Below are 12,843 nucleotides of genomic sequence, written 5' to 3'. Positions count from 1 at the left end.
GCCAGGTGTCCCTCATCCTGCATTTGTTCATCTGAATATTCCTGCCTAATTGCAGAACCTTACCTTTGTCCCTGTTGGAATTCATGTTGTTAGTTTTGGCCCAGTTCTCCATCCTATTAAGGTCACCTTGAATCCTGATTCTATCTGCTGTTATTTCACCTGCGGTTAAATAGAAATGTCATAAACAAACAAAGAAGCGCTGGCTTTGAAATAACAATCTGCCACATTTTCCTGAGCTGGTGGCCTTCCCCATGCTCTTGATGCTGATGCTGTGGGGCGTGCGTAGGTTAACATGCCACATTGACCTTCCTTTGTACAGCAAGCCATCTATGGTGGGTGCAACAACCATGGCAACAAGCAGAGGAGACCATCTCTATGGCTCTCTCCTTCAGCCATCCAGTATATCATTATCTGACGCAGGACCTTGCTTGAGAATTACTAACCACGCTAGGAACTGCGACCCTGATGCCCAAGTTCAAGGTGCAGTGTGGGTTCGTGAGCCTCTTCCTTATAGAGCTGGAGAAGGCCGTCAGTGGCCACTAGCCATGATGCCTTGGCTTTGCCTCCACAGCCAGAGGTAGCAATGGCAGAACTGGGAAGAACTGCATGCCAATGTAGGTGATAGATGGTTGTTGAAGGAGGCAGGGGAGGTGAGATCTCCTAAGGTGGGGGAAGGTGAGAGCTGGGAAGGTACAACCTTTTCTGTATGGGGCAAAGGTTAAGATATACCTGTGAGAGAGGACTTTAAATTCTTTTCATTTCTCTGTTCTTTCTTTTCTTCTTTTGGTTCGGTTAGATAATTTGTTTTATTGTATTATGAAAAGTCTTAATAAAATTTTATTATTTAAAAAGGGGGGGGGGGAAGAAGGAGACTCATCTTCACAAGGAAAGGGAGGTGGGGCTGGAGAACAGAAGCCAGAAGGAGGCTTGTTCTTCCCTGGAGTTTCTGAAGCTCCTGCCCCAGTGCCAACCAACATAAGAACCACTGGTGGAGGAAGAGGAGTGCAGGGGGAGCCCCCAGGATGCACGCCCCACCCCCAGGACGCATACCAGCCACGTCCCTGCCTGTTCTCTGCCCCCCCCCTCCGGTGCCAGAGCATGAAGCTCCGCCACCGATAAGGACTAGTAACTTGCTTGTTTCCCCCCAGGACTGTTCGTGTCTACAAAGGCAGCAGGAGCTTTGGGTTTACGTTACGTGGACATGCCCCCGTGTGGATAGAGTCCGTCTTGCCTGGTAAGGAGAACCACGGTGTCCTGCAGAATACCACTGATGCTTTCATTTCCAGAAATGGCACTTGCAGGTTAACTCCAAGTTCTCTGTATGTTTTTCATTTTTCTGACCAAACTTTAAGCCCATAAATGCAATCATGGAAGAGAAAGGTTGGTGGTTGGTGTGAGCGTTGTATCTTTAGGAAACTGTGCTTTTGAGGCAGGGGATCATCTGCCCAGTCCTGAATGGCTGATCAATTTGTGCTCTCTCTCCCTCTGCCCCCCATTTCTAGGGAGTCCAGCTGACAAAGCATCCTTGAGAGCTGGGGACAGGATCTTGTTCCTAAACGGCCTGGATATGAGGTGAAGGAGCTGCTCCTTTGTGTCTACCCATCACCCCCCCTGGGGCGCTGGAATGCCTGCACCCAGGGAGGCTGCAATGCCCCTCTGGAATCCCATGCATCCCAAGAAGGAGATGCATTATCCTGCTTCAGCCTTTGTTGACCTGGTGGGTGGTCTCCAGATGCTCTGGCTGTGCTGGCAGAGGCTGATGGGAGCTGTGGTCCAATGTGTCTGGAGGGCACCAGGTCGATGAATGCTGTCCTACTTTGTGCAAATCTGCTCAGCGCAGTACCCACCTGCCCTCCCTTGAAGGGCTTTTCTTGTGTGGCTGTCACAAGAGTCTTTCTCTCACTCTGCAGGAACTGCTCCCATGAGAAGGTTGTGTCCATGCTTCAGGGCAGTGGGGCAATGCCCACCTTGGTGGTTGAAGAAGGCATTGTGAGCTTTTCCAGTGGTAAGATCACAGATGGGTCGAGGGGAAGATTTGGTCCCAGGGTTGGAATGGGAGGGGAGCACATTCTACTTTCCTCTCAGCCTCTGCGTGAGGCGAGATGCCACCTCTCGCCTGCAGCTTGCAGGACGCCCAAGGTAGCAACCCTGGAAATGATGGGCTGTGTCAACCAAGTTCTGCTTACAGTAGACCTACTGAAAGTAATGAACCTTACTTGATCATGTCCCTTAATTTCAGTGCTTCTGCTTTGAGTAGGTGCAGCATTGAATACAGCCATGCATTTCTAAGAGTCTAAGTCAAGGTGCTCACAAAACTACAGTTCCCGAGTGGCAAAGAGAACATCAGCCTGCAGCTCAGTGGCAGAGCCCTTGCTTTGCATTCAGAAGGTCCCTGGTTCAGTCCCTGGCATCTCCAGATAGGGCTGGGAGAGACCCCTGCCTGAAACTCTGGACAGCTGCTGCCAGTTAGTGTAGACAATATTGAGCTCAATAGACTGATCCTGGTCTGGCTCTGTATAAGGCAGCTTCCTATGTTCCTGCAACTGAGTCAGGGGGCTTAAAAACTGCCAAGTTAGGGCCCCTCCACATTGAGGCTATTTCTGATGTGGCAATTTTTGTTGTTTCCTTATTTATGAGAAACCTTTTGTTGCTCATAAGCAACACAGCATTCTGTGTGTTGGGGTTGGAGGGAGCATGCTGTTTACAAGGACCTTAAGAACCTGGGATACCTCAGGAAGAAGAGAAGAAGAGTTTGGATTTGATATCCCGCTTTATCACTACCCTGAGGAATCTCAAAGCGGCTAACATTCTCCTTTCCCTTCCTCCCCCACAACAAACACTCTGTGAGGTGAGTGGGGCTGAGAGACTTCAGAGAAGTGTGACTGGCCCAAGGTCACCCAGCAGCTGCATGTGGAGGAGCAGAGACGCGAACCCGGTTCCCCAGATTACGAGACTACCGCTCTTAACCACTACACCACTCTGGCTCTCAAGGACCCCCTGACCCCCTGTTTCCCTGCCTGGTCATTTAGGTCTTCAGGGCTGTCTGTCAGTGGCAGTGTTTGAAACTCGCATTGTTCTAGGTGCATTTTGGGACAGGGAATTTCATTAGCGTGAGCAGTTTCTGAGCTCTGGGTGCAGCACTGCGCCTAAGATTTCAGATTAAAACTGCAGGGTGGAAGGAAAGGAGGACCTTTTTCTGCCTCCCCACTTCCAGCTACTCTCTGGAGACTGAAGAAGAGACCCTCTTAAGAATATCACCTGCCTGATATTGATTTATATTTTTTAATATTGTTATCTCCACAAACCGCTTAGAGCAGGCATGGCCAAACTTGGCCCTCCAGTTGTTTTGGTACTACAACACCATCATCCCCATCTATCAGGACCAGTGGTCAGGGATGATGGGAACTGTAGTCCCAAAACAGCTGGAGGGCCAAGTTTGGCCATGCCTGGCCTAGAGACTGTTGTAGTTCAGTGGTTTAGTATTTATTTAATTTGTTAAAATAATAAATAAAATAAAATAGTTACCTGATAGGGCTTGAAAGGAGAACGTGGCTTTTTCAAAGGATGGACACAAGCGATGCCATGCTATCAGTACCCTGAGTGATCTCTGTGTTGGGGAAAGTTAATATTTGGAGCCACCAAAGATTTGCAAGAGGATTCAGCTGGGTTTTTGTTTTTTGTTTTTGTTTTGCTTGGGATGGAGTCATGTGCTTTGAGAGGGAGGCATTGGGAAGCACTGCCACTTTAAAAGACAGGTTCAGAACAGTGATTACTTCAGGGTGGTGAGGACTGGGCATGGTTCATGTCAGCTAAACTTCCAGGGGGAACGCTAACTCTGATTTATCACGGTGGGGGTTCTTTCCAGACCACATCCCTTCAAACACACGAAGGTTTAACAACCTGCTACATGGCTTTTGGACAGGAGCAGTTTGTAGCTTGTGATTTTGCAAAATAGGCGGTTGTCTGCTTTAGGGAGGTAACGGAAGTCAACATCCGCTCCTTAGGCACTGCAGAAACAAATCACATGAAACTTCATAAAGCTGCCAGGGGGATATTGGGAGAGTATTGCTAAAATCCTTAAAAACGGTCCAAATCCTATGCCATCCATGAGCATTAAGGCTGCAGCCCCAAGCACACTAAGCAGCCCTAAGCACACTAAGCTCCTGCCAACCTAGCAGTTCGAAAGCATGCAGTGCAAGTAGATAAATAGGTGGGAAGATAAACGGTGTTTCTGTGTGCTGCTCTGGTTCGCTAGAAGCGGCTTAGTCATGCTGGCCACATGACCCGGAAGCTGTACGCCAGCTCCCTCAGCCAATAAAGCGAGGTGAGCGCTGCAACCCCAGAGTCGGTCACGACTGGACCTAATGATCCTTTACTTTATGAGAACTAGAATCTTATTTTTAGGGAAAGGGCTCTATCTCAGTGCTAGAGCACATGCTGTGGATTCAAAAGGTCCCTGATGATACTCAGCTGGATGGACCAAAGGGTCTGACTAAGGCAGCTTCCTCTCTTCCTACCACATTGAGGGGCAATGCAAAGATTTGCACAGTCAAAATGAGAGGGAAAGGAGTGCATTTATTGTGCAACCCCCCCGAAAACCCTTGCTTATGCTGAATGGTCACTGGAGGGTTCATGCCCCAATCTCTCACCTTGGCTCAAAGGCACACCTGCCTGTTTTCCTGCTTTGCCATGATTTATCTATTTATGTGCAGACGGCGAGTCATCGGAGAGCCCCAACTCCTCTTCGGCACTCACCTCCTTGCAGTGGGTTGCTGAGATCCTGCCCTCCAGCATCAAGATCCAAGGGAGGACCTTCCACCAGCAGCTGGAACACCTGCTTACGCCGCCAGAGCGCTACACAATCTGCAAAGCACTGGAGAGTTTCTTCCAGCACAGGTAGCCTGCTGGTTATTCCCTCCATTCATTTCTGAGTGGGGCATCCAAAGCCCTGTTAGGACCTGCAGCAGCATCCATTTACCATGTGCTCTCTGTTACCTGAGTCCTGCATCTGGGCCTAGTGTGGTTCTTGTAGACCCAACACTTTGACAGCTGAGTCCATGTGATTCCTTTCATTAGGAGCCAGGGGCTTGCAATTCAAGGCTTGCACCAGGAGCTGGTGGGTGGTTCACCACCACCGCCAGAGGTATGTTCTTAAGAAAATGTCCCACTTCTGACACCATGTGCCAGCAACTGGTCTAAGGCAGGTCTAACTTGCCCTGATGCCTTATTGCAACTAACCTAATTCCAAGCAGAGCTGTCTCTTCTTGATAGCACTATCTAGCTCAGAGCTTTCCAAACTTTTCATGTTGGTGACACACTTTATAGACAGGCATCATTTCGTGACAGTAATTCAGTTTTACTAGCAAACCAGAGGTTAAACTAACTGCTTTCTAGCCCCAGAAGGAGCATGGGGAATGTTCATTTGACACACCTACACACTGCAGCCAACATACTAATGTGTTGCGACACACACTTTGGAAAGCTCTGATCTAGCAAGACAGAGCTTAAATCTTTCTATGGAAAGATGGGAGGCATCTTTGAATTCTCAAGTGCCTTCAGCGGCAACCTGACAAAAGTGACGCTTTCTTGCTGGTAAGGAGGACAAGCAATGTGGGAAGCCTCACCTAACTAATTTGTTCCAGGCAGATTTCCTTTTAAAGGCACAGGGGCAGCAGAGGTCAAGAGACCAGGGCATCTTCTGGTGGCGCCAAAGAACATTGCATCCTATTTTCCAGCTCCCCCCAAAAAACACTGTTGTATTTTCTCTTGTCCCCACCCCAGGAACATAGACACCCTCATAGTGGACGTCTATCCAGTCCTGGACACCCCCTCCAAGCAGGTCATCTGGCAGTTCATCTACCAGCTGCTGACGTATGAGGAGCAAGAGCACTGTCAGCAGAAGATCACCAGGTTCCTTGGCTACAAATCAGTGGCAGGTAAGCAGCCAGCACCTGGTGGGGAGGAGCACCCGTGGGTGGCACTGCTCAGGAGCTCGAGTGTCTGTCTCAAGCCAAACATATTAAACCCCTGTGTTGCAAACAATTATTAGTAATATCCAAGGCAACACGATGACCAAGTACAACAATGCGATGTCAATATGAACTCTTTATATAATCTATACAGAACATTGAACATTATGAAATATATGAAATATGCACTCTCTGCAAAACCAAATAAACAGAAATCTTATAAATCTCTGAAAATCACAAAATATGCACTCTTGATGGATTCTCTTGAAAACATAGAACCAAATAAACATAAGTCTTATAAGTCTCTGAAAGTCTTTGTAGACTATGCAAGTCTCTGAAAGAAGCAATGGGTCAGATTCTATGTTTCATACTGTTCAATGTTCTGTATAGATTATATAAAGAGTTCTATGTTTTCAAGAGAATCAAGAGTGCATATTTTGTGATTTTCAGAGATTTATAAGATTTCTGTTTATTTGGTTTTGCAGAGAGTGCATATTTCATATATTTCATACTGTTCAATGTTCTCTATAGATTATATAAAGGGTTCATATTGATTATATAAGAGTTCATATAAAGAGTTCATATAATTGCATTGTTGTACTTGGTCATTGTGTTGCCTTGGATATAACTCAAGCCAAACATATGCAGAGCGTATTTGCCCCTGAGTGCCAGTCACCAAGGATCACAAGGCAGGAGAGGGCCTGGGCAGAGCCTGCTTTTGAGTTTCCCAGTGGTGCATTTGGTTGGTTACAGTGAGAACAGGATGCTGAGCTTTGATGGACCCCCTAGGGCCTGATTCAGCAAGCAGGTGCTTCTTATGTTGTCATGTTCAAGATAGCAGTGGGTGAGAAGTTCTTTTTTGTCTGCACTTTAATGGGAAACTACCTAATTTGCACTTCTCGGAATGAGATGCAAACCAAAACAGCTATTTTAGATGGAGCTGCTTTTGGCATGAAATGCTTACATTTACTTTTCTTTCACTTTTCAGACTTTAGTTAGATGGTTTCTGAGCCTGCTCTGTATTATAGTATTGGGTTTGTTTGTTTTGAGTTTTGTTATTGATAACTTGCAGCTATTTCTAGTACATTCTGTTAACTTGGAATTAGATTTACGACCGTGTAAATAACATTGAGGCCACTTGGGACTAAATGCTCTATATGAATACAATGGGGTTGTGCCCAGCATTAGTCATCATTATAGTAGACCCATTGAAATCAGTGAGTGCGATTTAACTTAGGTGTATTCATTTCCATGGGTCAAATGCTGATTAAAACTTAGTTGGACACAATCCATGGAAAACAGGTGCATTCCAGCCGCACAGGAGTGACATCCATCTATATCTCTGCATCTAGGCAAGCTAGAGGCATCATCACAGCGCTGGACACATTCCAACCAAGCAAAAGCGCTCCGGGAAGAGTCTTGAGGGCCAGACAGAAAGGTGTGGAGGGCTGCAATTGCCACCATAAGTTAAGGAATCCAGCCAGCTCGTAAAAATACCAGTCCGCAAAGCTCTCTTTTAGGGAAATTGTGTGGGTATTAATGCATCACCCGAGTTCCTGCCGTGAAGGGCCCACCCCACCTCCTTCCCGCACTGTTGCTCTCTCCAGTTGCTGTGGCAACCTCGGCACCAGCTGTGTGTTTTAGGGGATTGTGGGCATTAGATCCCCAGCAGGGTAAATTTAGAATGAAAGGTCTTAATCTTCGGCTTTGGGGAACAGTTATTTGCGAGCAAATGCCCGTGTTTGTGGCAATGAGATTATTTTTACACCAGGGAGCAGCTCAAACGCCGTCGAGGCCAAAGGGGAGAGGGCGCGTTGGGAGAGCAGGCACCTGAGAGAATGTGTGTAAACACACCAGCCCTTTCACAAAGAGCAAAAGCAGCTATGAGGAAGATCATGGGAACCTGCTGTAGACTGACTCAGTATTGTCTACACTGACTGGCAGGGACTCTCCAGGGATTCAGCCAGGGAGCATTTGCCTGCCTTACCTGGAAGAAACAACAACAACAACACCACACTAAATAGCTTCCTTAGACAGGGCTGCCTTCAGATGTCTTCTGAAGGTTAGATATAACCTTTGTCAGGATTTGAACTTGGGACCTTCTGCATGCAAAGCAGGTGTTCTATCACTGAGCTACAGCCCTTCCAGGAACAGCTCCTGCAGTCTTGGAATGAATAGATGCAGAGTTTGACCAGAAATCCCCAGTGTGGCTGTGCTGGATGTAGCCATAGCTGGCTGGGAGCTGCTGAAGCCCACCCCCCTGGATTTTATTCCATGCCCTTGCCCTGAATGTTACTTTTGTCATTTATAGCCCATGCTTCCTCTAGGGAGTTGATGAGAAGAGAACCGGGTGGAGGGCCTTCTCTGTAGTGGCACCCTCCCTGTGGAACGCCCTTCCATCAGATGTCAAGGAGATAAATAGCTATACAACTTTTAGAAGGCATCTGAAGGCAGCCCTGTATGGGGAAGCTTTTAATGTTGGTTGTTTTATGATGCTTTTATATTTGTTGGAAGCCACTGGGAGAGGCTGGGGCAGCTCAGTCAGATGGGTTGGGGTACAAATAATAAAATAGTTGCTGTTGTTATGAAGGGCCCTGCAGTGCTGGATCTCATGGCGGGGGGGGGGGGGGGCGGCTATTTAGTCCATCAACCTGTTCTCACAGTGGCCAACCGGATTCCTCTTCCGGGAAACCTGCAAGCAGGACCTTTGGTCCAACATCAACACTCCCCACTTACGATTCCTTGCAAGTTATATGGGGAAGCATCCCACTCTCTTACTGGAGGTCATACACAGCCATTGTGGCTACTAGCTGCTGATAGCCTTATCCTCCATGCATTTGTTATTGCCAGATGTCCTCATGGTTCAGAAAAGAGCAACCCCAATGACTCCCCTTTGAGGAAAGATGGAAGCATCTGGGGATTTTTAGTTAGAGAAAATGTGATAAAGGGCTCATCCACACTTCCACTTGTGGTTTTCTCTCTGCCACACTCCGTTCCCAGGGAAAATCTACTCTTTAGCTCTAAATCAGAACAAACAGCAATCCGTAGAACACTCGTATTGCTGTCTGCTCCGATTGAGCACCGAAGAGCAGTTTTCTCTGGGGGGAAACAGCTGGGCCAGAGGAAGAGTGGATAAACTCTGAGAGGAAACTTATACAATTATGCATGATTTGAAGAAAGTGGATAGAGAAAAGTTTTTCTCCCTCTCTCATAACATTGGATCTCATGACCATCGTTGCCTCCTGTGGAAGGGAGTTCCATAGTTTAATTATGCGCTGCATGAAGAAGGACTTTCTTTTGTGTCTTGACTCTTCCAACATTCATCTTCATTGGATGCCCATGAGTTCTAGCGTTACAACTGATGGAGACAAAAAACCATCCATGTGGTGTATGATTTGATAAGCTTCTTTCCTGCCTCCTCTTACTTTCCTTCAATCGTGACTGTCAAGTCCCAAACACTGCAGCCTTGGGCATCTCTCAGGCAGTTCCACTTCTTTTTCAGCTGCAGTTGAGACAGAGGCAGAGGATCGGCACCGTAGCTCCATGCGGGGGGCCTCAGCGTGCCGGGAAAGTGTCCCCACCCACAGTCCTGAGGGCAGTGGAGCTGGAGGTAGGTCACACTCTCTGTGTTCTCAGAAGATTGTCTTTCTGTTCCTTCCCACTTTTGACTAGCTCCACTCACCCGGCTGATATGCAGGAGGTTGGGATGGTGGAGAAATCTGCTTCAGTTCTCATTGAGAGGCAAATCTATCCAATTCTCACTTCCTGAAACAATATAAAAGCTGAAGCTCAGCCCTCCTTTGAAATCCACACACTTTGCAATGCAGTTTCCCGCCCAAGAAATGTCTATAAATGTGCATGTACAAAGGTAAAGTGTGCATAGACATGCATATATTAGTGAAAGCAATGTAGCGAGACTGCATCGCATTAAGGGAAATTGCTTGCAAAAATGTGTACATGAATCAAAACTGCAAAAAAGTGTTTATTAGGAGAAATTCGCACTGGTGAATTTTCATGATGATTAAACAACAAAGGCACTTCTTCCTTTGTGGGGAAGGGTGTGGCCGGGGGAGATTTCTGGGGGCCAGACAGAGAGCCCTGGAGAGCCACACCCACCCTTTCCCAAAGGTTCCCCAGTCCAGTTCTACACTTTTTGGGGACATGCTGCGGAATGCACAGTGGCTCTTGAGTGGCTTGAGAAGATGAGGTTCCTGATTTTCTGCTTGGGACTCCCCTACCCTTGGGTGTTTGGCCATGGTGCAACAAGGACAGTGTTCCTGCGGAGAAGAACTGGCGGCCAGCTTCCTCCTTCATAGCCTGGATGTTGCCTTGCAGAACTCAGCTGGGCCCTAGGATGGGGACAAAACTAGGATGTGTTGGCTCTGCCTGCCATTGGTTCTGGCTTCGCCTGTGCCCCTGCTTTCCACTCTGCCAGTCCCAATTGGTCCCCAGCCACCTCTGGCAGCCTCTGCCCCTGCTGCCTCTCCATTTCTCTTCCCATCAGGTCCCAGCGAAGCCACTGAGGTGCCAGTCCGCTTGGCTGCAGGGGAGAGGCAAGCGGGGGATGGGACCTCCCTTCCGGAGACGCCCAACCCCAAAATGGTGAGTTCTGGGTCTGGCTAGTGAGGAGGGGTGGGACCAGGCAGGTAGCTGAGCGCACAGGGACTCCTTCCTTCCCTCTGCTCTTTTTCAGATGTCTGCTGTCTATGCAGAACTGGAAACCAGGCTGACCACTGGCTTTGGAGGGAAGCTGGGCAACTTAGCCATGCACAGGACATCACCTCCCATTCCAGAGCAAGGAAACCCAGCAGGTGAAAATATACTCCCCACCCTCCTTGTGTCTTGGCTTGGCAGCAGAAGCGACTTGTGAATTTGAGATGGTGCACATAACGCATCACAAAAGTCAGAGAGTTGGTGCATGCTGGGATAATTCCACCCATATAGTTTTCAGATCAAAGGAAGTGATAATACCATTCTATTCAACTGCTTGGTCAGACACCACCTGGAGCCCTGTGTCCTGTTCTGGGCACCCCAGTTTAAGAAGGATATTGACAAGCTGGAAGGAGGAGTGCAGAGGAGGGTGACCAAGATGATCAAGGGTCCAGAAACAAACCCTTGTGAGGAACAGTTAAGGGCTGTGTCTTTCTGCAGCTCCAAAAGGGAGGATAGATGTACACAAAAATCCTGGTGAATTTTCAGGAGCACTTTTAAGAAAATGTAAACAGATGCAGAAGTATGAAGAGCTCAGCATTGAGTTGGAAGAACGAAAAACCCGAATCAGCAGATTCGCCCATCCCAACTTGGCACCAAGTTTACTTGTTTTTTTAAGATGCCACAAGTTTAGCTGTATGGGATCGACTGGGATGGCTATAGCCATTATTTATTTATTGTATTGCTTTCCCACCTTTTCTCTCTCTAAGGTGCTCAAAGTGGCACAAATAGTTCTTTCCCTCCCAATTTATTCCCCACAACAACCCTGTGAGGTAGGTTAGGCTGAGAGGCAGCAACTGGGCTGAGGTCACCCAATGAGCTTTATGTCAAATGGGGATTTGAACCTGGGTCTCCCAGGTTCTAGTCTGACACTCTAACCACTACACTATGCTGTCTCTGCACATTAACTCCCTACTCTGTCTTTGCAGTGATTTGATTCCATTCCAAGGTCTGCACATGTGGACATTCTGCAAACTCAGAGCCATAATTATTGGCTGTTCCCACCCACTTTGCAGGGCAAGGCCAAATCCAACGGAACCACTTTGTTCCCTTTCCATCCCCCTGCAGGTGTGCGGAAGTCAGGCCTGAGCATCTCCTGGCAGAATGACCACCCTCCGCCCGACCAGCCGTGCTATTACCACTCGCATGGTGGGATCCCCTCCCCCTGCAGCACCGAATCCAACCCCTACGTCAGCCTGGACTGCAGCCCCGCCCCGTCCCCGAAGCACACAGGCTACGCCCTCAGCCCACTCTCCCGGAGGAAGAAGCTCTTCACCTTCTCCCGCCCGCCACGCAGCCGGGATACGGATCGCTTCCTGGACGCTCTGAGTGAGCAGCTGGGGCACCGGATCACCATTGTGGATGACTTCCTCACGCCCGAGAATGACTACGAGGAGGTGGGAGAGAGAGGGTAGCGCTTTGCTTCTCTGGTAAAAAGTGCCGGGGGGAAGCTTCCTTGGCAAGTTTTCACCCTCTGACCGGGAACCTCGCCCCCTGCCACCCATCCCTGCACCCAGCAGTTTGGATGGTGTAGGTGGGGAATGCTGAAACATGGTAGATTGGGCATCCCATAATGCTTCAACCTGTGGGCAAAACCAGGGACATTGTGGTTTGGTGCATATAGGACATAGGCTGAAGACCCATGGAATAAATCTGAATACAGTTTGCAAATGCTAATTTATTTGCATGGAGGCCTCTCGATAAATGAAGGCTGGTAACTGGTGTCGTAATAATAACAATAACAATAATAATAATAATTTCAAATTATATCTTGCTCTTACTCCCAAAGGTTCCCAGGACAGCAAGCATATCAGCAACAATATTACTGATTGATATTGATTGCAGGGGGTTGGGCTAGATGATCCTTTGGGTCCCTTCCAACCCTGCAGACTATCTTCAAGGGCAGCCCCATCCTCCCACAGGGCAATGCAGTAACTCAGACAGGATGCCACCAGAGCACGGGCACCCGAGGCCAGGCTAGCCCAGTCCAGCAACTGCCCTGTAAGCAAGTTTGTTTTTACAATGAAGCCCCCTTCCCACTGGCCAAAGAAGGGAGGTCCAGGAGATAACAAGGCCCAGTACAAATGGTGTTAGCCTCTGTCCCCCTGAGCCACCCCTTAACAATGCCAATGGCATCCTTTTGCATCCCAGAACCCCTCTTGGG

The 12,843-nt window shown here is 48.3% G+C and overlaps 1 protein-coding gene across 4 annotated transcripts in view; it reads left to right on the top strand.

Moving 5' to 3' along the window:
- GRID2IP (Grid2 interacting protein) overlaps positions 1-12,843 on the top strand; it is a 58,352-nt gene that overhangs the window by 26,495 nt on the left and 19,014 nt on the right. For 3 of the 4 annotated variants that reach the window (XM_083712050.1, XM_083712048.1, XM_083712051.1), the window contains 9 exons: positions 1,149-1,234; positions 1,503-1,572; positions 1,911-2,005; positions 4,713-4,896; positions 5,782-5,936; positions 9,472-9,579; positions 10,474-10,571; positions 10,663-10,780; positions 11,748-12,076. In XM_083712050.1, the coding sequence (XP_083568176.1) occupies positions 1,149-1,234; positions 1,503-1,572; positions 1,911-2,005; positions 4,713-4,896; positions 5,782-5,936; positions 9,472-9,579; positions 10,474-10,571; positions 10,663-10,780; positions 11,748-12,076 (1,243 nt within the window). The remainder of the gene's footprint in view (positions 1-1,148; positions 1,235-1,502; positions 1,573-1,910; positions 2,006-4,712; positions 4,897-5,781; positions 5,937-9,471; positions 9,580-10,473; positions 10,572-10,662; positions 10,781-11,747; positions 12,077-12,843) is intronic. The other variant, XM_083712049.1, reaches the window with a different exon arrangement.

Source organism: Podarcis gaigeae (assembly GCF_964106915.1).
Source record: "Podarcis gaigeae genome assembly, chromosome: 14".
Classification (NCBI taxonomy): domain Eukaryota; kingdom Metazoa; phylum Chordata; class Lepidosauria; order Squamata; family Lacertidae; genus Podarcis; species Podarcis gaigeae.
The sequence above is the reverse complement of the archived record's forward strand: the minus strand, read 5'-3'. Positions and strand labels throughout refer to the sequence as shown.